We start from the raw sequence: 26,929 nt of genomic DNA, 5'->3' as shown, positions 1-26,929 counted from the left end.
CTAACTCTAAGTAGTCAAGGTGACATTTTTTAGTGTAACAATACCCACACTTGTGAATTTGTAATTTTATTTTACTAATATGACTTTTATTATTTGTTATTATTCAATTCCCAAGGAGTCTTCTCAGATTTACTTTTGGATAAGATATATTCTTCTCCAATTTATTTCTTAATTAAATATCCATATTTCAAGGTGTCTTCTCAAATTTACTTTTGGGTAAGATATGGTCTTTTCCAATTTATTTCTAAATAAAATATCCATATTTCAATTCTCTAGATGAATTCTCAAATTTACTTTTGGATAAGATATGGTCTTCTCCAATTTATTTGTAATTTAAATATCAATATTTCACTTCCCAAGGTTTTCCAAGTTGTCTTCTCCAATTTAATTATGAATTAAATATTAATATTTCCATCCCCAAGGTGTCTTCTCAAATTTATTTTGGGATAATATATGGAAAGGAAAGTCAAGATCCTTAAATTAGAAGGATTGGGGGGAGCGATGTTAGGTGTTTGAGGTGGATGAGAGGAAGAGACACAAAGGGAAGGAGGATAAGAAGAGAAGGGGGAGTCCTTGTTCTTTATTTTGGCATTGGAGAATTTTATTGCGGAGAGGAATGTGGAGAAGGAGAAGGGAGAGAATGGAGAGAGAAATGAGAGAAATCATACTTGTATCTATTGGAGAGTGTTGGTTTTAATTTGGACACATTACAACTGGTTGGACTTGGGCTTGGAGGGCTAGGAAACCTATGGAGGTTCCTTAGCTAGGAAATCATTCCTAGTTGGCTGGGAGGTAAATTCAATCAGGCAGCCTAGCAGGAACATCCCAACAGAGTCAGGAGAATCCCCATAGAGTCAACGGTCAAGTATTATTCACTCAGTTATATTATTTATGTAAATTATTACAAGTTATACATGTTTTAGATTAAATTAATGTTGTTCATGCTTATGATGTTTTATAAACTTGGAATTTTCCTTATTCTGAAATTTTGTGATATTTATTTGGATGATTATAGTAGTAGTTAGACGACCTATGGTTGGGTCTTCACATGTGGTATCAGAGCCTTAGATTCAAAATTTGAGGCCTAAAACCCACCAATCCACTAAATCCATAAATCAAAATTTGAGGCCTAAATCCCACAGAAGAAGCCATGTACAACCCAAAACAACTAAGAAGAACTCCAAGCGAAAAATAAAAATAAAAAATTGAGGCCCAAAAAAAATAGACACATGAAAATGACATCAGAAAATCATTCATCTGCTTCTTTTGTTAACATTTTTTTGCACTTCTGTAATCAAAATATTTGAAGCGTGAGGTTGTTTAGTGTATATAACATGATTCCCTCCCATTTTGACACCAATAATAATATATGTGTCATACTTGTCGATAAATCTAGCTAATGCTACAATATCCCATGCATATGAACCCCTTGTTTCACTGCATCACATGGTACGATATGCCATCTGGACATCAGATCTTTAACATATGTGCTTCCCCTTGTTGCATTTCATGGCTTTGGATAGATTGGGAACGATAATGTTTCTGGGTAGAATGACTACCTTCTTGAGGTCACAATCTAGCCTAATCAGACGAGAATCCCCCTTGCAATAAGATAATCAGAGATCATTAGTGATGTTGTAACCGCGACCTATAGCTCCAATTGCATTCTCAGCAACCACCTGGGATTTGTGCTTTCTCTTGCTATTATTATGAAGAGTCATTCTCCAATACCATGGTCACTCCTAGATCCCCTGAGATTGTGTATTTTCCTATAATCCAAATTACGGCTCCAATCACTCATTCAGGAGAGCCAATGGGCAAGCATCTGAAGGAAATAATGAATGTTTGACTGATGCTTGGGTGTGTGTATGTATGGATTCAATCAGTGCAGGTGATAAAGTTAATGTTTAGGCATTGTTATCATTGTAAAGTTAATATATAGGCATTGTTCTATTATTGGTCCACTCTTTGATCCTTCCTCTTATCTTCATTGATTGTGAGCTCCCACACGATGCAAGTTGAAACATTCACTTTCCTTACAATCGAAACTAATTTCAATGGTATCTATGAGTATTTAGTCAATGGAATGAAAAGAGTATTGCACCTCTAGCGGCATGCATAGCTTAGAGATAATAATAAAAAATGTGTAGCAGAAAATAAATGTGGATTCTCATCGACAATTTTCTCCTCCAAACCTTGTAGTTTAAAGTAAGTGCCTATTTTTTCATTATACTTGTGTTTCTATTCTTCAAATAGTTACCCCACGTAGTACACCCATGTTGGTATCCTTAGTCACCATTCACAAATACCATCTCAGACAGGAAGGGTACCATCCATATAAAATAACCACGATGATTATTGTTACTACATCAGTGTTTAAAATTTATGGCATGTTTAGACCTGATGAGCACACCCGTAACTCAGGGTTGTAGGGCCTCAATTCAAGGGTGATTAGACCGCTTTGACATGTTGTTATATTTCTATCAAACCATGTCTTATCTCTGATCTCGATGCACTTTGTGTGGGGCCTTGACTTCAACGTGTAGGTGGAGTTTTTGTTTAGAATTATGAAAATATGCCACTTGTTCATCTGCACTAAATGCCTTCTTCCAAGCTTTAACTCTTCAAGAAAGTGACTAATTATTTTTTCAATTGCTTGTCATGCTTCTATCTCTTTTGTTGAGATTCAATTATATTTTTTTTCCAACTTTATTGTTGGGCCTCAAAATAGTCCCTATTCTCACTCCATCATTCACCAATACCTTCACATTACTTCCATATTACCTTCATGTCACCTCCATTTCACCTCCACATCATTACATTACCTCATCATTGGGTTATAACTATGATTTTCCAAAGTTTATCAATTCTTAACATTTTTAAGTGGATTTATGGTTAAACTTTAGAAAATACTATGCTTATACGTATACCTAACAATTAAATGAGTTTGTTGACATGTGTAGGTACAAAGGAAGCTTCCAAGGCATCTTTATGTGGCACTCTATGTTCAAATTCGAATTTGAGAAGACCATGGACCTCATGAAGAAGATCATGGACCTCATGGAGGAGATCATGGAGGATAGGGTTATGTGTCACCATTGGTTGAGAAATATGTGGGTCAAAGGAGGGAATAGTGGGTCTACATTTATGAGTTTGTTATCATAGTTTTTTTTAATAAATAGGAGTGTTATCTCCTTCATTTGTAATATTCATTTGTAATCTTAACTTTTAGAATTTAGAAACTTAGTCCTTCATTTGTAATTTGTAATTTTAGAATCATTGTAATGTAGATCTTAGGACCTCTTGGAATGTAGAACTTGGAGCTTGAAATTTCAATTTGCAATTGATGATAAATAAAGTGGATTGGAATTTCTTCTACATTTTACTTCTTTCTAGGTGTGCTTGTAGAGCTATGGAGGGCCCTCGTTGCCTCACTTGCATGCTCGTTTTGTTTTGGTAAACTTTAATTTTATGTTTGTTTGTGAATTTAATTAGATTAAATTACTGATTCATATGCTTGAGATATAAATGAATAGTCTCTTGTAAGAGAGCTTTAATATTTCATGCAATCAATCAGAATTAGATTTAAGTGTTTTAATTTCATTAGTTTAAATATTTTGTTGATTAAGATGATTAGAAATATTAATGAGCAGTCTCCTGTAAGGGAGCTTTAATATTTCTTACACTTGTCACAATGTCTTTAGATTTCATTTTAATTAAATGACTAAATAGGTGTCGGAAATCCCAGTGAAAGAACTCCTGTAAAGGAGCTTAGGCATTTCTTCACCTAGGTTAGTTTAGTTTATCTCTAAGTCCATATATATTGGATGATCCTCGAAGGTTACTTACCCGGATTGATAGTAAATGAAACTCTAATTTGCATCTGCATTATAGACCAAACATTTATCTTTTCAAAGTTTGTCTTATGTAGAACATAATTTATTCCTGAAGTCAAGAAGACATTTGTAATTCTTGCTCTCGGTTGTTGAAAGCCTCCATAATTTGGGTTTTGTCTCACGATCCTATTGAGTAGTATATTCTGAACTAAAATCCAAATATCAAAGTTCACAAATCATACAAGCACTAACTATATACTTCCTTGTCATTATGATTTCTTTGCTCGTACCTTACAACGTAGATGCACCATAGTTACAGTATTGCTAGAATAACCTTTACAACCTTTATAATGTTCACTGTTAAATATAAAAGTAATAATGAAAATATAAAGGAAATATATATTCTGATTGTTGAGACTAGAGACACTTGAATTATCTCCTAGTTGAATGTGTGCATGTCCCCTATTACACATTTAAAGTTTTCCTCTTGCTTATTGAGTTTGAGTTTGATAGAGTACATGCGAAAAAAAAAACAATTAAAATAACAAACATAAAATTTTACTATATGACATGAAATGAACATAACTTGAATTCCTTAAACATTAGTAAAGGATTCCTAATATAACTATTAAATTCAAAAGGTGGGAGTATTTTCTTATTTGATTTCTTAGACTTCCAACTCAATGCAGCATATCTATGAAGAAATATTATTCTGGGGATCAAAAATTTCTTTTAAGCATGATATATTAAGATAAGAAATTTTCAAATGATACAAAATAGGTGGAATTTTAGCTTCCTCTGTTCCTAGATCTCTCAAAATCAGACTTGTATATGTATTGCAATTATGACGATTTGTTTTTGTTTAATTTGTTTATTTTTTTGCTTTTTCAAAATGGATGTGTTGTACTCAAGATCATTTTTATAATTGAATCTAAAATTTCCTATAAGTAACTTCAGGTTAAATTTGCCCATGATATTTTCTACCAAGCACATAACTTAATCAATCCAAGTACATAATCAATATTATAAGTAACTTCAGGTTAAATTTTTCCTTGAGGTTTTCTACCAAGTACATAACTTAATCAATATTATTACTATATAAGCTCGATAAAAATAGAAAAGGGTAAGTATTAAACAACTTCTTCAATATCGTTTATGTTTATAGTGGGCATGTAGCATCTAACCTAGTGCATATGTGGCACATTAAATTGATATATGATACTTTATGTTCATCACCAACCTTAGTTCATGTATTGATTATTGTCTCCTTTTGATAGAGTACAACACTTTTAAGGTCCTTTAGTTCTTTATGGACTCTAAATGCACTTACATTTTCGGATTTTGTCTTTGGTGCTTTTGTATTCTTACTCATATTGTACCAAGCTCTCCATGTACTCATACAAATATTTTTGTATAAAAAGGTTATATACATAAATTTGATTGAACATACCAAAACTATGTTATACTTACGTGTTTTCTTTATATATATAAGTATTAATATAATAATTAATAAAATATATTAATTTTTTTAATAATAATCTAAATCAATTCTATGCCCATTTATGGAATCTTATTTTCCTCATAAGCATATAAAATAAAATAAAAACTTATTAGATTATGGGATAGATCCATGCTCCCTCCTATAATAGTTCATAAACAAGTTGCAAATATTTTGACCATTTATTTGTGTTGTATAAGGTTTGGCCCATTTGAGATGATATTTAATTCATTAGTAATTTTAACAATAATCATGAAATGTGGCAAGGTTAATCAGAGTTGAACGGAAAAGGTAATTGTGTGTTAGATATCAACGCAGGTTGTCCTACTTCAAAGAAAGCATGGACATATCCATAATGTCAACCAAATGGATTTACAACAAGTTTAAGTTTATTGATTTAGATCCACGATATTAAGTATTGTTAATATTCTACATCATGTGATTGTTAATAAATTATTTTGTTATATCTTCATAGTTATGTTCCATTATAACCATTGGGAGATAATATAGTTGACACTAATACCATGTGGTGGAAAACAATGGTTACAGTAAATCCCTTGAATTGTGCTCCAGTGATCTTGAATTACTCCTCATGTTTGTTACTATATTAGGCAGGAGGTATGGTAATGTTTTAAACATTAAACAACTATAATCTAGACCCATTAAAGCATATTTATGAAAGAAGAATTAGTGTGTGATTATTAATTGTTGAATTATGAGACATAACCTTGAGCATGAAAATTGAATTGATATTTTACTTTAAATTGTTAAAGTGAGAGCGCAAATATAAATGGGGAAGTTTAATTCAGTAAAGAATGGCTATATTAAAATGATTAACATAAAATTCTTCAAACAAGATCTACTAATAATCAATACATTTACACTAACCTTTATGATTTTCCAAATTTTGATTTTATTTATTCATGATTAACAAATCTTAGTGATTCCATATTCAAGTGGATTATAATTATGTTCTAACAATAATCATGAAATGTGGGGAAGGTTAATCAGAGTTGAACGGGAAAAGGTAATTGTGTTGGATATCAACACAGGTTGTCCTACTTCAAATAAAGCGTGGACATACCCATAATGTCAACCAAATGAATTTACAACATGTTTAAGTTTATTGATTTAGATCCACGATATTAATTATTGTTAATAATCTACATCATGTGATTGTTATATCTTGATAGTTATGTTCCATTATAGACATTGGGAGATTATATAGTTGACAGTAATGCCATGTGGTGGAAAACAATGGTTACAGTAAATCCCTTGAATTGTGCTCTAGTGATCTTGAATTACTCCTCAGGTTTTTTACTATATTAGGCAAGAGGTATGGTAATGTTTTAAACATTAAAAAACTATATTCTAGACGCATTAATGCATATGTATGAAAGAAGAATTAGTGTGTGATTATTAATTGTTGAATTATGATACTTAACCTTGAGCATGAAAATTGAATTGATATTTTACTTTAAATTGTTAAAGTGAGAGCGCAAATATAAATGGGGAAGTTTAATTCAGTAAAGAATGGTTATATTATATGAATAATATAAAAATTTATTAATAATAAATTTGTTATAATATAATCAAAATAAGTATTACTAATTGGAAAATGATAAATGATGAAAAAAAATAGTTCGCTAAGCTAATAACTTTAGAACTTACACTGTAAATCTCAATATTACATTTTTCTTCTTATCAACACATAATTAAAATAAGTATCATCGGGTGAATAAAATAAAATAAAGTTATTCAAACAAGATATAATAATAATCAAGACATTTACACTAACCTTTATGATTTTCCAAATTTTGATTTTATCTATTCATGATTAACGAACCTTCGTGATTCCATATTCAAGTAGATTATAATTATGTCATGGGTACTACAAAATCTATTGAAAGATGAGTATGTATGTTAACATATGCATGTATATATTGTGTAAAAAAATGGATTATTCTTACCTAATGAGATAAATGCATGTAATGGAAGGTAAATTGAAAATGAATAATATGAGATTTAAATGTACTTGTAGCTATAAAAAAATTAAACATATTATATTGACAACACTATCATGTTATCAATGAATGAGAGGTTTAGATAGAAGGGGTATCATTACACAATTAAAATGGATATTATGACCATCCCATTATAATTATACTAAGGAATTAAAAATCTAAGTTGAAAATGTTTCTTGATAATTATAAATATATCCTTTAAAACAACAATGAAAGTTGTCGGAGTTGTAGTGGTATTAGGGGTGTTACATTCTTAGTATATATCCATGAGATTAACATGAGAACATGTAGAATCATTTGGCATAAGCATTGTAATAGTACGAAAAAAATGAATGTCCTTCATCCTTGTTTTACCCTAGTAAAGAGTAGGGCATTGATAGACATATAACAAGTTATGGAAAACTAATACCATATTAGCTACGCTAGACCCTTTCCTCCCTCTCTGTGCCAAGATTATTCGCTTGTTCAAGGAGAAATGTTTTACTTACTAGTAAGTAAGCTTGACCTATCTATTCACTTACTTCGATATAATGAGGGTGAAAGGTCTCGCGAGCGCAACTTTTGTCTGGTATGGGAGGAAAATGCATGCAATGGATAGAGAAATGCGCTTCCCCTCTCCCTATCAATTCAATAGGCAGAGTGGGTGCCTAATCTGTTCTGTAGGCCCTACTTTCTTTCGTGGGTCGAGTTAGGTAAGCATCACCAGCAAAGAGAGATGTTGTAGATCCGGTTACGGGTGTATATTTAGTAGTTTTTTCTGATCGAGAAGCAAAGGCCTTGAACCTGTCTCTTCATGGTGTGACCTTATCGTGGAAAATTAGGTGAATTTCATGGTTCAACACCTTTCATAATAGGGAAGGGGGTTCGATGTCAGAAACAAAACAACCAGCTGCCCCCTAATGAAATGGAATGCCCGACTTAGAAGTTTCCAGGCCACATCTCGACTTGACTAAGTCCATTAGGTCTATATAAACGACATATATTCAGATATCAGTGACCCATATTGCAGAGATTAACTTGATCAAGGTCAATAATCACTCTCTCTGAGATCAAGGTGACAAGCAATTGATATTTGACTTTAATAGCAGCGTTGTCGTAAGTAAACCACTCTTATGACATAATCATATATAAGCTACTAGAAATAAAGAGGGAGATATAGCATAACGATGGAAATGAGAAAAATGAATTTTCAAGGAGAATTTGTGTTAAAACATAAGATTTAGGGAAGAAACCTCATATGGTTTATTAAGTAATAAAAATTTTCTTTTATGGTTAGATGCAATTTTCCCCTTGATTTAAAACATGGTTACCTTAGAAAGTTTGAAAAGGAATGAAATTAATGATTGATTAGAGATACAAGAAAATTAATGTATTTGTATCAATGAATGTGAAATTGTGGATAGGAAAGCACAAATTTAGGTTGGAATGTTAGTTTACATAAATCTTCTAGCATTTATTTGACCACAAGGTTCAATTTGAGATACATTATACCAACAAAACATACAAATCATTTAAGATAACTATTAACATCTTAGAAAAATAAGCTTCATTGCCACAATTTTGTGGTGCATTTTAGGATAATAATAATCATTTTTTATAAGAAGGAAGGTGTAACAAAGTGTGCTAAGAGAGAGAAAATAAAAGAGATGAAAATTTATATGAATAAGTATGAGGATCATGAATAAAGAGTTAGTACAAAGTTAAATGGAAGGAAAATTTAAGTTCTTTACCATTTATTAAATGAGATTGAGAAAACAAATCCATGTCTGATCCTAATAAGGATTATGTTATTTAAGTTTAATAACTTGGGTAGAATTTTTATAAAATGGGAATCTAAAAGAAATAGTAATAAAGTGGACTAGAAACAGACCATTTATGAGACAAGATTGAATGTGTGATCATAAGTTCATGGTGAATTATTAAGTCTCTGAAAGACAACCTGACATACAATAAGAGAATCATGATCTTTTCAAGGTAGCATTAATGAGGAAAAATACTACAAATGAAATAAAATAAAACAAGCTAATTTAATTGAATAAAAATATCAGAATATAAATAAATTGATTGAAAAATTGTGATTCAAGAATCATTCTAAAATGTTGTATGGATTTGGCTTGAAGACAACAGTAATTGGTTAGGAAGGGCAAAAGAAGCAAATCATAGTAGGGGATGGTATACATAAGTTATCCAATCGATTACGCACTTCAACCTTCACCCTTCTCACATCATAGCCTGACTTTGAGATGGTGCTTATGTTGGAAAACTATGGTTGAGCATGGAATAACTCAACTTCAAACAACTGTTATCGATAGTCTTGATTAAGCTAAGTGTAATTACTATTTACTTTGTTATTTCGGTCACACCATGTTATTTCCTTATGTTATTTCTAATCCAGGTGTGTATAATGGCTACTTAATTTCCATTCCTACGGACATTATTGATTTTTCAAGATATTCATATATATACATATATATTACATAATGAATTATTTTAAACAGAAACTAAGTGTGTTACATGCATATTTGCATATTGGGTTTTCCATGAGATATGGTTATGAGAAAGGTATTTATGAAACTAATACACCTCATGAGGAAAGTTTAGAAAAATGTATTGTATTGCACCAAAGTGATTGTGTTCATTGAGTTAACAATCATTGTTTATAGCAAGTTAAAACTCAAAAAAAGAAAATGTCTACATTATTCTTAGTGGCAAGGGGAAGGAATTTTTACTAATGTCTAGTTAGTTTATTAGATGTTAGAAATAGTAACATCCACCTCATCTATACAATAAAACAAAATAAGGCCACAATGTATCTGTGTTCATTCTATGTGTAGATATTTTAGTGGTATCTTTGAGAAATCATGTTTTAGCGATGATAAACACATGGTTGAAATTGCATTAAGCCATGCATTACATTTCAGCCCGAAGGCTACCAGTACAATGTTAAAATAACTAGAGGAGACAATGTTAAGTTAAAAAAAAAAAAAGGAACTAGTTGTTCAAGTTGGATGGAGTGAGAAGTTATGATGATCCATTAAGCGTGTTGGTAATTACTATTGTGACAAGGTCCAAATAATGCCAATTATTGCAACGATCAATGCAAATGATTGATAATCGATGTAAATAATTTATGGAATGTAAATGAAAATGGAAACTTTATAAAACCCAAGATGTAAAATATTAAGAAAGAGAATTCACAAACTCTTACAGTCATGTAAGTTCATGAATATCATTTTCATAGTTGTCCACATACTATTTTGTAATTACAATCCACTTCACAATCATTACAAAGGGTATGCTTTAACAATATTAAAATTGTTTTACTTCTTTAATTGTGATTCATCGAGTCTCTAAATGTGCTCTGCATAATATTACAAGTCCATGGATAAGATTTCTCACTTTTCAGTGTCACAATTGTGCTTCACTCCACAGTATCTAGTTGTGTTTTGTAAACAATGTTTACTTATTAACGCTTAAGAAAACACTCAAGCTCTTAACCTAGTGGTCATTTAGAAAGTGTTAATCTAATATGTGAATGTGTAAGTAGATACAGTTGTGATACTCTCATTTGAACTAGCTCTACTTTTCAATATTTCTATATCTAACAGTTAGCACATTCTGTTACATATAAAATATTTCTCAAATAATCGTTGTGTCATTTCATGAATGGAGTCTACAAATAGAAAGTATATTGGTCCAAAAGACATGAGGTCTTTGAATATAGGAACTAAATGACCTATTCATAAATAAAAATTTCCATCACATAACATAAATTCTCTATAATACCATACATAGTACTGATAATATCTAGTGGGACAATTATAGCTTAGGATTTGTTGCCTCGGAAGATGTAGAGACCATATGTAATGACTACCCCTCACTTTTTTAGAAATTGCGATATCATTTTGACTTGGATAACTACCTATGCTAAGGCTCTAATTATAGTTTCACGTTGTTTTACTTATGAACACTATGTAATATTGATGCATTTCAGTTGGACAGATGAAACCACTTATATAAACCATTTAATGGATTAGGTATTGTTGATTAAAAATATTTGATGTGTGACTTATTGATGTGTGATTTACTTGATGTATGGTTTACTTGGCTATGATTTATCTAGTGCATGGATTATGAGAGTTGTTTTTGTTTGATGTATGGCTTAATGGGATATGATGTATGTAGAGAATGAGTTATTGAAGTTATGATCTATCTGACGTAAGATTTGTTGGAAATAATACTGGGGGGGGGGGTGAATCAGTATTATAAAATCAATATAAATTTTTCATTTCCATATTAAGATTCATATACGTTACTTTAGTTAAGGAAAACCGCGTGTATATGCAACTGTGTGTAATGCAACAAGTGTATATCCAGTAAACTTATGATTCAGTTAGTTGATCCTTAATGAGTGCATCAGAACATTATTAACCATATGAACAGTAAAAAGGAGTAGTAAAATAGAACAGATCATCACACATAAGAAACACACATGAACATCATGATATAAGGTGGAAACCCAATGTGGGTGAAAAACCACCTGTTGCAATTCGTCTCTATCTTCTTTAATAAGAAACTTCTTTTTACAATGGTTATGTACTGGTGCAGTCTTATACCAGTGCACAGGCTTCTACCTGCAAAAGGATACAACCTTCTCTCATTCTCCAAACTCTCCTAGAAGGGAGCTACAACCCCCTTAGCTCTTGTAGTATCTGATGTACTAGTACGTAGGTGCTGGCCTACAAAAGGCTACAACCTTCTCTTTTCTTCCAGGGACCACATTTCATAAATTTTCATACTGGATCAATAAATACAAAACAATCACCACTGCAATACACTAATCAACTTATACCTACATCATCAATCTCTGAATCACCCAATACTGAATCACTGAAACCCTGTCATCAAAATACAATTACCTGAGCACAGACCAGAGCCCAAAACTCTACAACAACCACTAGAACTAACAACAACCTGAAACATCAAATCTCATAATGTATATGCTACTTGACTGTGTCAAAACCGCATGTACACGCACTTTCACCAGAGAGAACCCGCGTACAGATCTAAAGATAATTACTTATACCTTCGCTGCCATTTCCAACTTGATTCAAATCGAGCCAAGCATCACAAACCCATAACCAGCATACTAGATCTTCACACTTCATCAGACATTCATTACTTGCACTTCCACCCCTTGGCCTAATGATCTTCTCCTTATATAGGTTTAGGCCTCTTTCAATACCATGGTCCAAAACCACTTAGAACCAATACCTTGGACCCAATACTTGGGGTCAACACTTCGGACCAAATACCATGGACCAATACCAAAATACCATGGACCAAATACCACGGACCAAAACTTAGTTTTCCGACATGTACGCACCTTTCCTCCTGTGAACCTGCATGTGTACGTATACGTGCCTTTTGTTCTTCTCACCCGCGTGTATACGCACTTTCATCAAGGTTAACCTGCGTATATCTCTCTCTTGACCTATTGTACTAAGATCTGTCCTTTAATTGAGTTGCCACCAAGGACAACACCTGTATCATACCTCTGAGCGAGTTGCCATAAAGGACAACACCTATATCATAATTTCAACAATCTCCCCCTTTCTCTGATTGAGTTTCCACCAAGGACAACACCTGTATCATACCTCTGAGCGAGTTGCCATCAAGGACAACACCTGTATCATAATGCCAACAAGATTTACTTCTAGTATACTGATATTAATTACAAAATGGGTAAGTGAATACTAGACTTAATAAAATGATGATTATGATCACTTGTCTATATATATTTTGTTGCAAGGATGAGAACTAACCTGCATATTTGAAAGAACTATATTATAACCAAGATATACACATGTGATTGGGGAATGTTGAGACATCCAATGAGGAATGATATGATGTACATTGTTCTATTACATTTGTATCTACTTGATATGCACCATTATGACATGGGTAAAGTGTAAATGGCAGGTGACATGACTACTTGACTGGATTATTCAATGATAAGTATCCAACTAGCATTGTAGTATGGTCAATGTTAGGGTGTCAACCCTAGTTTTGAGGAGGGGTGGAGGTTATATAAATAAATTTGATTGAGCATACCAAAATTATGTTATACTTACGTGTTATATATATATATATATATATATATATATATATATATATATATATATATATATATATATATATATATATATATATATATATATATATAAGTATTAATATAATAATTAATAAAATATTTTAATGTTTTTTTAATAATAAAGTAATTCAATTCTATGCTCATTTCTAGAATCTTATTTTCCTCATAAGCATATGAAAAAAAAACTTATTAGCTTATGGGACATATCCATGCTCCCTCCTATAATAGTTCGTAAACAAGTTGCAAATATTTTGACCATTCATTTGTGTTGTATAAGGTTTGTCCTATTTGAGATGCTATCTAATTCATTAATAATTTTAACAATAATCATGAAATGTGGGGAAGGTTAATCAGAGTTGAATGGAAAAAGGTAATTGTCTGATGGATATCAATGCAGGTTGTCCTACTTCAAATAAAACATGGGCATACTCATAATGTCAACCATATGAATTTACAACGTTTAATTTTTTATTGATTTAGATCCACGATATTAATTATTGTTAATAATATACATCATGTGATTGTTAATAAATTATTTTGTCATATCTTGATAGTTATGTTCCATTATAATCATTGGGAGATAATATGGTTGACACTAATGCCATGTGGTGGAAAGCAATGGTGACAGTAAATACCTTGAATTGTGCTCTAGTGATCTTGAATTACTCCTCATATTTATTACTATATTAGGCAGGAGGTATGGTAATGTTTTAAACATTAAACAACTATAATCTAGACTTATTAATGCATATATATGAAATATGAATTAGTGTGCGGTTATTAATTGTTGAATTGTGGTACTTAATCTTGAGCATGAAAATTGAATTGATATTTTACTTTGAATCGTTAAAATGAGAACGCAAATATAAATGGGGAAGTTTAATACCGTGATAACTTCAATACCATGGAGGGAGGAGGTATGAGAATATGATGGGGTTAGGGTTTCGAAACCGGCACCGTTTACAGGTTATAGGGATCGCTAAACTACTCTTCCACCAGCCACCGTAACCATCTTCCCTCCTTGCAGCACCTGTTACCTTCAACACTACAATCTATGGGCACAACTTACTGGTTTGTGTCACTCACCTAGACGGTTTCAGTTTCTCCTACCGACATCTCCCTATTTCCTAGGACCATCCAACAGGCAGCTGTCAGCCTGTCTAAGCGACAGTTATGGATGATCTCCTTGAATATTCTGCAGACCCATTGGTGGAAACGCCCATTTCTAATCATCCCAGGACCACTGCAGAAGATTTTCTTACTTTCGACCATGAACTCACAGAGGAAGTTGAAGCTCTCCCCACTTTTTCTCAGCCTAGCATACCTTCCATCTCGCTCCTAGTTGATGCATCTTCTATCCAAGAGTACATCTCCCAACCCCTCTTGTCGCATACTTTGGCTTTTATAGAGCTTACAAAACTTCCAGGCCAACAAACCCTAGGAGAGGCCCACGGTTCGAATCCCTCTTTGGCTAGTTTGAAAAAACCCTTGGACGCTCAACACCTAGACACAACATCACAAGTGCCCGCTACATCTGCGTCGTTGGCCTCGGAGAATCCACCTCTTGGCAACTTCACTAGTATTAGTACCATACCTAGTATTTTTGATTCCATTCCGGCAAAGCAACCATCTACGGCTAGGGTTTCTCTGTCCTCTGCGGCCACTCATACGATTGGGGTTTCTGAAGTTGCGGGCAAAAGGAACAGTAAGGGTTCTAAACACAAGCAGTGCCTACTATTATGGAGCAGTGAGGTTTTCCTCAAACTTTCAGAGGATACCCCGCTACTAGAAGCCATGGACTCGGCGGAAAAAGTTCTTGTGGGCCGAGTACGAGGCAAGCACTACAGTGTGGAAAGATTACAGAAACGAACAATGGAGGTTTGGGGACACCATCTGAAGGACCCCCCTAGAGTACTAACTTTCGTCAAGGGATGGTTCACACTGCGGTTCACCTTCTTGGCACATACCAACTGGGTACTCTCCACTGTTTGGCACATTGACCAAGCCCCTATTCTTCTCAGGCGATGGATGCCAATGTTCGATCCTGAGCTTGAGAGGGTCGATGCTGGGCCAATTTGGGTTCGCCTCCCGGGGCTACCCTTCCATTTTTGGATGGAAGACATCTTCAAGCGGATCAGGGACGCTATTGGAACCTATCTCACATTTGACGCCTCCTTTCAGACTACTGGGTGTATGGGGTTTGCCAGGATTCTGGTGCATCTTAACCTCTCAGATGGACTTCTGGAGCACATTAACATTCAATGGAGAAATACTACCAAGCTATAACTTTTGGATTATGAGGGCGTCCCCTTCAGATGCAGGAGGTGCCACAAAGTGGGGCATCTTTTCAAAGACTTCCCCCTCAATGGTGGGTCGCTCAATAGGGCTACTCGTCAGGAACCAAAGGAGCAGGAGGAACAGATTCATGGGAAACCTGTATAGGAGGAACAGCCTAGAGTTCATGAGGAACAACCTCAGAACATTGTATCCAATATGGAGAGGACGAATACACCCACTGGCACTGAGGTTTTGGCTATGGCACCTACACAGACCACCCAGAAGAAGCGGGGCAAACCTCCTCACCGTCCACCTCCTCTGCAACCTGGTCCGTCCATGGCAACATCTGGAGACTCTAATACATTGAGTAAGAATCTCACACAATCTGTACCCTCTCACTGTTTATCTCATATATATGATATCTTATTATCTGGTCTTTCTTTGGGTACGGGTTCAACAATTTCCATGGCTACTACTGCTCAAATAATTTTTGATATTGCACCCCCTTGCCCTTCCATCTCTCTCATCCCCCCTTCACTGTCTATTTCCCCCCCTCCAGCACCCTCATCCTCCATACTTGCTCCTCCTTCTGGGTACCTCTCTCGCTCAAAGGCCAAGAAACAGGTGATGGATCATGTTGGACTTGACATTATCCCCTCCCCTCCTCCCCCTAAACTTCATCGAGGTCGACCCTCTTCCCTCTCTATAGCATGATCACAAGCGGGCGACAAAATTGCATTGGGTATTCAGTCCACCATTCCTAGGGTCCTTAGAGCCAAAGAAACCCCCTCAGAACCCCTACCATTAAGATTATGTCCTTCAACTGTAGAGGGTTGGCTAGGCCTGAGAAGAAACTAGCCTTTCGTCGGTTAATTGGCACCGACTTGTTGGACCTCATCTTTTTACAGGAAACCCTCGGTCCTGCTGTGAATATTTCCCTTTCCCTTGAGTATATGCTTCCTGGATGGAAATTTACTGGTCTGGATGCACATGGAAGATCTGGGGGCCTAGCCTTGGGATATAACACCCATTCTATCAAATTACTCTCCAGCTGCGGAGGAGCTGGTTTCATTGGAGCGGATATCCACTCTGCCGACCTAGGAATGTCCCTCAGAATCATCAACATATATGGGCTATGCCATAACAAGCTTGAATTTTGGGATCATCTCCTAGGCTCGACCTTATTTTCTGTAGATCATCTCATTCTTGGAGGAGATCTCAACTTCTCCATAGGACACTCAGAGTCATGGGGTCATCGGGCTCAGAAAGACCCTCCCTCGGATTATTTCTTAAACACTCTGGAGTATTTTCATTTGATCGACATCCCACCTGCCAAGATCCAAGCTACTTGGAGAAATAATCAGATTGGGGAGAACGGTTTGGCTAGGAGACTAGATCGATTCCTAGTCAAGGAGACTCTTATGGATTTAGGACTTCTCATTAGGCAATGGGTCGAAACTGGAGGGATCTCTGATCACCTGCCTATATATATGGAATTGGATGGGGGCAGAGCAAAGCCCAAGGGACCATATAAATTTTGCTCTGCCTGGCTCAAAGAAGCCTCTTACATCAGCATGGTTACTGATTTTTGGAAAGCAAATCCTCCTGGGGCTAGAGGAAATTTATCAGAGGACTTTGTTAATAACCTCATTGAGCTGAAGACATTGTCAAAGAATTGGGCACATCACAAAAGAACACAAGATGACCATACCCTTCGACAAATTGAACTCGAGTTGACTGAGTTTGAAAATGATCGGGATGGGCTATACACCTCAGATGAACATAAGGAGAAGATCACATCCCTCTATACTGCTCGCAATAAGATTCTTAAGGACAGGGAAGAAGTCTGGAGGCTGAGAAGCAAAGTTATATGGATGCGGGAAGGTGATGCTAATACCAAATTCTATCACAAGTTCGCAAATGGGAGGAAGGCGATTAATACCATCTCGCAGCTACAGGATGAACGGGGACGTACTGCTAACACCTTTCCTCAACTGGTTGCACTAGCCACATCACACTTCAAAAAAGCATACAGTACCTGTTATGAAACCAGCTCACAAAAAGATAGAAAAGAGAGATCCACGCCTTAGAATTCAGCCTCTTCGAGGGGGCAACCTCCTTTACATTACATAAATGAACAATTCTTGGATGATACAAATGAAAAACCTCCTTTCTATATATAGGAGTCTAAGGGTCCAATATAATCAAAGCCTACCTAACAATAATATTATAAGGCACAAAATAACAATAGAGGGATTCTATGGGGCACAATAATAACAATATGGGCACTATATGGGCACAACAATATAAATAAGGGGTATAACTACAATAGTAATGGGGTAATCACTAGTATTATAGGGACCCAACATGCCCCTCTCCTTCAAAAAAGTGTTGTCCTCAACGCTTGAGTAGTTCTGGATACTTCTGCATAAAATTCTCATCCTCCCATGTGGAATCTTCAGCGGATAAGTTCTTCCACTTGATAAGATACTCTGAAATTGATCGATTTCGTAGCTGTCGAGTTCTTGTTTCTGTGACTGCTTCCGGTTCCAATATAATTTTTCCTTCCTCGTCAAGTTCTGGCAATATTGTTTGAACTGGGAGCTTGTCGCCTATAACCTTCTTTAAACATGAAACATGGAAAACTGGGTGCAATCGAGAAGCTGCAGGAAGCTCCAATTTGTATGCCATAGTACCAATCTTTTGCAACACCTTGTACGGACCATAATACTTTGGTGATAATTTATTATCCTTCTTAGCTTGCTTGAGGGACATTTGCTTATATGGTTGTAGCCGTAGGAATACCCAATCACCTACATCAAAACTTCTTTCACTGCGATGTTGATCTGCCTGTTGTTTCATTCTATTTTGTGCCAACACGAGGTTATCCTTTAAGAGTTGGAGGACTTGTTGTTGATGTTCGATGTGATGTTCCACTGCCTGAACCTTAGAATTTTCTCTTAAATATGATGTGATGGATGGTGGTTGATACCCATAAAGTGCCATAAATGGGGTCATTTTTGTTGCTGTATGGAAGGAAGTGTTATACCACCATTCAGCCAGAGGCAACCATTTGACCCATTGTGTCTGTTTATCAGATACAAAGCAACGAAGATATCCTTCCAAACATTTGTTTACTATCTCAGTTTGCCCATCAGATTGAGGATGATAAGATGAGCTATGAGCTAACTGAGTACCAAGACAAGAAAATAATTCTGTCCAAAAATTTCCAGTGAAAATGGGATCTCTGTCACTTACAATAATCTTTGGGTTTCCATGTAGCTTTTGAATTGTTTCCATAAATGCAGTAGAAACTGTACTGGCTTTAAATGGATGTGATAATGCACAAAAGTGTGCATACTTGGTAAGTCTGTCAACTACCACCATGATGACACTCTTTCCCTCAGACTTGGGTAAACCTGTGATAAAATCCATTGAAACCTCCTCCCAACGTTGGCTTGGAATGGATAAAGGTTGTAATAGACCCGGTGTCTTAATTGTTTCAACTTTATTTTGCTGGCAAACCAAACATTCTGCCACAAACTTTTGAATATCTGATTTAAGGCCATCCCAAAAAAATTCCTTCTTAACCCTGTGGTAAGTTTTTAAAAATCCTGAGTGCCCTCCTAAGGGAGAAGTGTGCAATTCCATAAGAATCTTTTGTTTTAGCTGGGAATTCTTACAGAGGTATAAGCGATCTTTGTACCATAACGAATCATTTTTCCAGCTAAATGTATCAGACGTACTGGAATCTTGTTGTAGCTTTCGAATAAGTGCCCACACTTCTTCGTCATTCTTCCATTCCTCCCTTGCTTCGTTTATCCAATCTGGTTGGATAATAGAAATGGCGCACAACAATGCTTCCACATCCTCATCCTTTCTTGAGAGTGCATCTGCCACCACATTTTGCTTCCCTTTTTTGTAGATGATTTCAAAGTCATAACCCAACATCTTTGTGACCCACTTTTGTTGCTCTTCAGAGGATAATCTTTGTTCTAAAAAGTATTTAAGGCTATCATGATCTGTTTTTACCTTGAAGTGTCTTCCCATTAGGTAGGGTCGCCATTTCTTAAGTGCATGGAGTATTGCCAACATTTCCTTCTCATAAATAGCTTTGCTTAAAAACTTTCCCTTGATTGGACGACTTTCAAAAGCAATGGGTCTTTCATCTTGCATTAGAACAGCACCAATTCCATTTCCTGAAGCATCACATTCCACAATAAAGGTTTTTGTGAAGTCCGGTGTAGCTAAGACCGGTGCTTGGCACATTGCCTCTTTAAGATGTTCAAAGGCCTTTGTTGCTTCCGGAGTCCATGAAAATGCATCTTTCTTCAATAATGTTGTTAGAGGTGCTGCTATTCTCCCATAATTCTTAACAAACTTGCGATAATACCCTGTCAACCCAAGAAATCCTCGCAGATGCTTTATGGATGTGGGGATTTTCCATTCCTTAATGGCTTTAATTTTGCTAGGGTCTACCTTAACTCCTTCATGAGATACAATATGACCCAAATATTCCACCTCCTGGACTCCAAAGAAACATTTGGATCTTTTTGCATATAATTGTTTCTCCTCCAATAGTTGTAGCACCCTGTCAACATGTTCAACATGATCCTTCCAAGACTTGCTGTAGATTAGTATATCATCAAAAAATACTAACACAAATTTTCTAAGGAATGGTTTGAAAATTGAATTCATCAAACCTTGAAATGTTGAAGGTGCATTGGTAAGGCCAAAAGGCATGACCAAAAATTCATAATGACCCTCATGAGTTCTAAATGCCGTTTTCGGAATGTCTTCAATCTTCATTCTGATTTGATGATATCCTGAACGAAGATCCAACTTGGTGAAGTAAATTGATCCATGCAATTCATCCAGTAATTCATCAATGACAGGAATGGGGAACTTATCTTTAATAGTGAGCTTGTTGAGCTCCCTATAATCCGGACACATGCGCCATGATCCATCCTTCTTGTGCACCAATACTACTGGAGCAGAGAAAGAACTTTGACTCGGTTGAATTATACCAGCCTCTAGCATTTCTGCAACCATACGTTCAATTTCACTTTTTTGGACATAGGGATATCTGTACGGCCTGATGTTTGGAGGAACACTTCCTGGAATCAGATGAATAGCATGATCATGATCACGCATAGGTGGGAGACCTTTGGGAGTCTCAAATACCTTGGAATGATTGTCCAGGACTTTTTGGAGATCTGGAGAAATAGATGATTCCAATGTGGAAACATCTAGCGAACATAATTGTGCAATTACACCTCTTTGCTCCTTTTTTAGAAGCTTTGTCATACCATTAGAGCTGATTATCTTTCCTGGTTTCCCTGCAATACCCCTTAATTCAACTTCCTTTCCTTCCACAGAAAATTTCATGAAAAGTTCTTGAAAATTAAAAGCTATTGTACCCAAGGATTGTAGCCATTGGACTCCTAGTACAACATCAGCACCTCCCATTGGAATGGAAAGCATTGGGCTAGTCAATACATATTCTCCCATGGATAGCTTGATATTATGGCACTTTCCAGAGCAATTTATTGTTCCTCCATTTGCAATCATCACTTGACACTCTGGTGCTGGATATAGGAAGCAATTCAATTCTTTTGCTACCCTACAATGAATAAAATTGTGGGTGCTTCCTGAATCAATCAACACTATTACCTTTTTCTTCTTGATTTGTCCTTCTATCTTGATGGTTTGAGGAGTGGTAATTCCCGCCAATGCATTACAAGATATGGTCGGATTTATTTTTCTTCATCTAGGCTTTGTTCCTGGAATATATCCTCTTCTTTTGACCTTTCTTGCTCCTTTTCTTCTTCCTCTTCACAATCTATGTAGAATAATTTCTTCTCAGCACACTTATGACCTTTTGTGTATTTGCTATCACAATTGTAACAAAGCCCTTTTGCTCTTTTTTCTTCCAATTGTTGTGGTGTCAACCTTGTAGGTTGTGGAAGACTATGGGCAACAACACTTCCATCTTTATAGTTGTGAATGGTATGCTTCCTAGTTGCCATAATTTTGCTTTCCATTTTTCTTGCTAACCTGAATGCCTTCTCTAATGAATCAGGTTCCCAAAGGCGCACATCATGTTGGATATTATCCTTTAAAGACCCTATGAACACATCAATCCTATGCTCCTCTGGAATATCTTTTACCCTTATGTTCAATTTTTGGAACTCCTCAATGTGCTCCATTATTGAACCCTTTTGTTTGAGACTTATCAATTGGCTAAAAAAAGTGTTGCTTTTTGTATCCTCATAATGTGCTATCAATTCTTCCGTAAAAATTGCCCAAGTGATAAATTGTTTACGAGAACAAAGCCATTGATACCATACAAACTGATTTGGTTCCAAATATAAAGTTGCCATACGTACCTTTTGTGTGTTTTGCACATTATTGAGATCGAAGAATTGCTCCATCTGTAATATCCATGTGGCGGGATCCTTGCCATCAAACTTCCTCATATCGATTTTTGGAACATGGTGAGTCTTCGATCCAACATTAGAGTCTATGGAATCATGATTAACATTTCTTTTGTTCTCATCATGAGTTTCCTTTACTACCTTTTCACCATTAGTGACCCTTTCTTGTAGCAACTTCTTCAATTCATCCATCTTATCATCCATGCCATCAATTTTAGTGTCCATGCCATCAATTTTAGCGTCAATCTTAGCTTCCATGCCATCCATCTTAGCTTCCATTCCCTTTATCTTAGATTCCACGCCATTTACCTTAGATTCCACGCCACTTATCTTAGCTTCTGTTAGCTTTTGTGAGCGTGACATTTGTTGCACTTGTTCTTGTAATTTTGATATATCATGTAGCATTTCTTCCTCTTCTTCATGAGTCATGCTAGAGCTTTCAGGTTCCTTACTAGGTGTTTGCATTTTCTTTCCTCGGGGCATCAGTTACCGATAATAATGCTTTACTATGCCCTTTGAATTCCGTTAAACCAAGCTTACACAAAAATTAAAAAAAAAACTACACACCTTTTTTCACTTTATAGAAGCCTGATATTGAATCTGATGTATCTCTGTAATTTCGGATCATCCAATTCTGAAATTGCTACCTGTAGTAGCCTTCTGCGTCCTCTTTCCAATGCCACAAGTCTGAGCCAAATTGGATTCTCCAAGGAAGAGTTATGTGAAATCTCCCACAGTGACTTGCTTTTAGACTGGTTCAGTAGAGCGAACTTGTACGACGTGCCACGAGTCACTGTTTCAACCTTTGAATCTGAAACACACACACAAGAAACTACAGTCCGTCCTCTTTCTGTACCTTTTTACGAAATTTCAATCCGATCCTCAGAGAGAAAATTATGACGATTTTCCCCAGGTCACCTGTTTTGAATGTAATTCAGGAGTCTGCAAAAAGACCAACTTCCTCAGATCATATCTCCGAAATATCACGCGAAAAGCTCTGAAATTCGGACCCAAGGTTCAGCGCCAATTCTTCTCAAATGGGTTTTTTTTGCGACTTCTGAAACGTCACAGAAAAAAAGTTATAGCGAAAATTCCACGATGACCTGTTTGGAGCAGCGAAACCCTAGAATCCAAAGCTCTGATACCAAATGTTATGAAACCAGCTCACAAAAAGATAGAAAAGAGAGATCCACGCCTTAGAATTCAGCCTCTTCGAGGGGGAAACCTCCTTTACATTACATAAATGAACAATTCTTGGATGATACAAATGAAAAACCTCCTTTCTATATATAGGAGTCTAAGTGGTCCCAATACAATCAAAGCCTACATAACAATAATATTGTAGGCACAAACAATAACAATAGTGGGCTTCTATGTGGCACAATAGTAACAATATGGGCACTACATGGGTACATCAATATAAATAAGGGGTATAACTACAATAGTAATGGGGTAATCACTAGTATTGTAGGGACCCAACAGTACCCCTAGGGAAGCTAATTTGGCTGAAATAATCAGAGTGGCCCAATATTTTCCTCAATTCGTGGACGGCGAAGAGGGCATAGATCTTATGAAGGAGGTCACCCTTGAGGAGCTGGAGGCCACACTAAAATGGTTTTAAAAGGACAAGAGCCCTGGACCAAATGGCTGGACTATTGAGTTCTATCTGGAATTTTTTTATATCATTGGTACAGATTTACTGCATGTCATTGAGGACACTAGAACACGAGGACATTTTGGGACTTCCATTACCTCTACATTTATTGCTCTTATCCCAAAATCCGATAATCCGTCCTCCTTTGATGAATATCGCCCTATATCCTTCTGTAACTGCTTATACAAGATTATTGCTAAAATCATAGCAAATCGGTTGAGGCTCATTCTATCCACCCACATCTCACCTGAACAATTCGCTTTCCTCCAAGACAGGCAGATTCATGAAGCTGTTGGCATAGCCCAGGAAGTACTTCATACTTTACACATCAAAAATTGCAAAGGTATGATTCTGAACGTTTATCTATCAAAAGCATTTGACAGAGTGAATTGGTTGTATATTAGGATGTAGGTTTTAACCCCATACATAAATTACCTGCATACAAATTCTAAAACATAGAAAATAAACAATGCGAGAGCATAACACATATACACGGATATTTTCCCTTGGATCCCAAACCCGGGACTACCAGCTTGATTTTTCATTTATATTCCTTTCAATGTTACAATACATATTTATACATGCTGAAGCATCCAATACCATGGACCGAAAACCATCGCGTCCAATACCAAGGACCGAAAACCATCGCGTCTAATACCATGGACCGAAAACCATCGCATCCAATACCATGGACCAAAAACCATCGCATCCAAAAACATGTGCAAAAATCATGCACAAAACCATAGGTGGGTACGCCCAACCTAACATAGGGTCCAAAACCAAAATTTTCTGGGGCACTGCCTTGGACCCCATAAAGTGGGGTTATGGGTACACCTCAAGCCCCATGTGACCCTCCCACTCTAACCCCTGGTTAACTACGTGGGCTAGTTGTGGAAATAATATAACACAACCCAACATTCTCCCACTTGTTGTTTTCTTTCCACAGGGGGCCACAAGAGAGCTTAGTCATTTTTCCAGCCCTGAAACGCCCATTGTCTCTCTACACCAAGAGAACTTCTCAGAGCTCATAGATTTTGTCAATGCATCTGCAGTATTCTTCAAAGTGTCCACCTTTACCAGCAACACCTTTTTGTCTTCTATCATATCCCTCACAAAATGATACTGAACATCAATGTGCTTTGTCTTTGAATGATATGCAAGGTTCTTTGCCAAGAAAATTGCACTTTGGCTGTCACAGTCTATCCTTATAGCTCCCTATACTAACCCCATACTTGAACACAATCTATACAACTAAACTGCTTCCTTGCTTGCATGAGTGGCTGCCATGTATTCTGCCTCTGTAGTTGATAATGCCACTATAGATTGTTTCTTACTCATCCAACTGATTGCACCTCCAAATAGGTTAAACACATACCCAATTGTAGATCTTCTCTGATCTAGATCTCTTGCCCAGTCTGCATCAACAAAGCCATGAATATCCAACATTCTGTCAAATCTTGGTCTTCCTTGGTAGCACAAACCATAATCATTAGTGCCACGCAAATACCTGAAAACCCGCTTCACTGTTGTCCAATGCTCCTTTCTTGGTTTTGACATAAACCTGCTCAATACTCCCACTGCATGTGCAATGTCTGGCCTAGTACAGACCATTGCATACATCAAGCTACCGACTGCACTTGCATATGGAACACGGGACATGTCCTCTTCCTCTTCTTGTGTCTCAGGACACTGTTCAGCAAATAACTTCACAGCTACAGGAATAGGAACCTTCACCGGTTTACTATCCTGCATATTAAACCTCTGCAGTATTGTCTCGACATACTTCCTCTGGTTTAACCAGAGCTTCCTTTTGCCCGATCTCTTTTAATTTCCACGCCCAAAATATAGTTTGCAAGACCAAGATCTTTCATGTCAAATTTGGAGGACAATTGGGTCTTCAAATCCTGGATAATTTCTTTGTCATTTCCAACTAGCAACATATCATCCACATACAAGACCAGATAAATAACACGGTCACCAATTAATTTAAAATACACATAGTGATCTGATTTGCTTCTGGTGAAGCCAAGTCCCTGTATAAATGTATCAAATTTCTGATACCACATCCTTGGTGACTGTTTTAACGCATACAGAGACTTCTTTAACTTGCATACCAGTTCTTTCTTACCCTTCAGCACAAAGCCTTCAGGTTGCTTCATGTAGATTTCCTCTTCCAGATCCCCATGAAGAAATGTTGTCTTCACATCCATCTGTTCTACCTCAAAATCAAAAGCAGCAGCAATAGATAAAAGTAATCTAATAGAAGTTACCTTGGCAACAGGAGAAAAAATATCACCAAAATCAATTCCCAGCACCTGGGAATAACCTTTTGCTACCAACTGAGCTTTGTATTTCTCCACCTTTCCTTCTGCATTTATCTTCTTCTTGAACACCCATTTGCTGCCAATGGGTTTTCTTCCAGCCGGCAACTCCACCAGATCCCAAGCCTCATTTTTCTGCAAAGATGCCATTTCATCAAACATGGCCTCTTTCCAGAGTTTTTCATCCTCTGAATCCATTGATTCCTTCACATTTCTGGGATCATCATCACTAACAGACAAAGAAAAATTTGAACAGAAAGCAGATGGACTATACCTTTCTGGTTGCCTTCTTTCTCGAACTGATCTTCTCACAGCTGGAGTTTGTGGTTCTTCATCTTCTGATTCCTCCTCTGTTGTAGAGTCTAATTCTTCCTCCTTTAGCTCAAACTCTACCTTCTCAGGTTCCTATGGTTGGACTTCATGTTAAATAACATCTTTCACCTCTCTGAACACCACATCTCAGTTGTACACAACCTTCCTTGTTACTGGGTTCCAAAGCTTATAACCCTTTAAACCATCCTTATACCCAATAAAGATGCACTTTTCAGATTTACTATCCAACTTGGTTCGCTTCTCCTTTGGAACATGTACATACGCATCACATCCAAATACCCTTAGATGTGAAAGAGAGGGTTTCTTACCAGTCCATACCTCTTGTGGAGTCTTATCCTCCAACGTTGATGAAGGTGACCTATTGACCAGGTAACATGCAGTATCCATCGCCTCTG

The 26,929-nt window shown here is 36.2% G+C and overlaps 1 protein-coding gene across 1 annotated transcript in view; it reads left to right on the top strand.

The window, feature by feature from the left end:
* Positions 1-16,601: 16,601 nt before the first annotated feature.
* LOC149243875 (uncharacterized) overlaps positions 16,602-26,929 on the top strand; it is a 47,121-nt gene continuing 36,793 nt past the window's right edge. The window contains exon 1 of the mRNA XM_089371333.1: positions 16,602-17,786. Within this exon, the coding sequence (XP_089227459.1) occupies positions 16,602-17,786 (1,185 nt within the window). The remainder of the gene's footprint in view (positions 17,787-26,929) is intronic.

The sequence above is a fragment of the Pinus tabuliformis genome, chromosome 8, assembly GCF_031772625.1.
Source record: "Pinus tabuliformis cultivar Carrire ecotype Pingquan chromosome 8, CPIR1, whole genome shotgun sequence".
NCBI classification, from domain to species: Eukaryota; Viridiplantae; Streptophyta; class Pinopsida; order Pinales; family Pinaceae; genus Pinus; species Pinus tabuliformis.
Note: the sequence above shows the minus strand (reverse complement) of the source record. Positions and strands in the feature narration are given on the sequence as shown.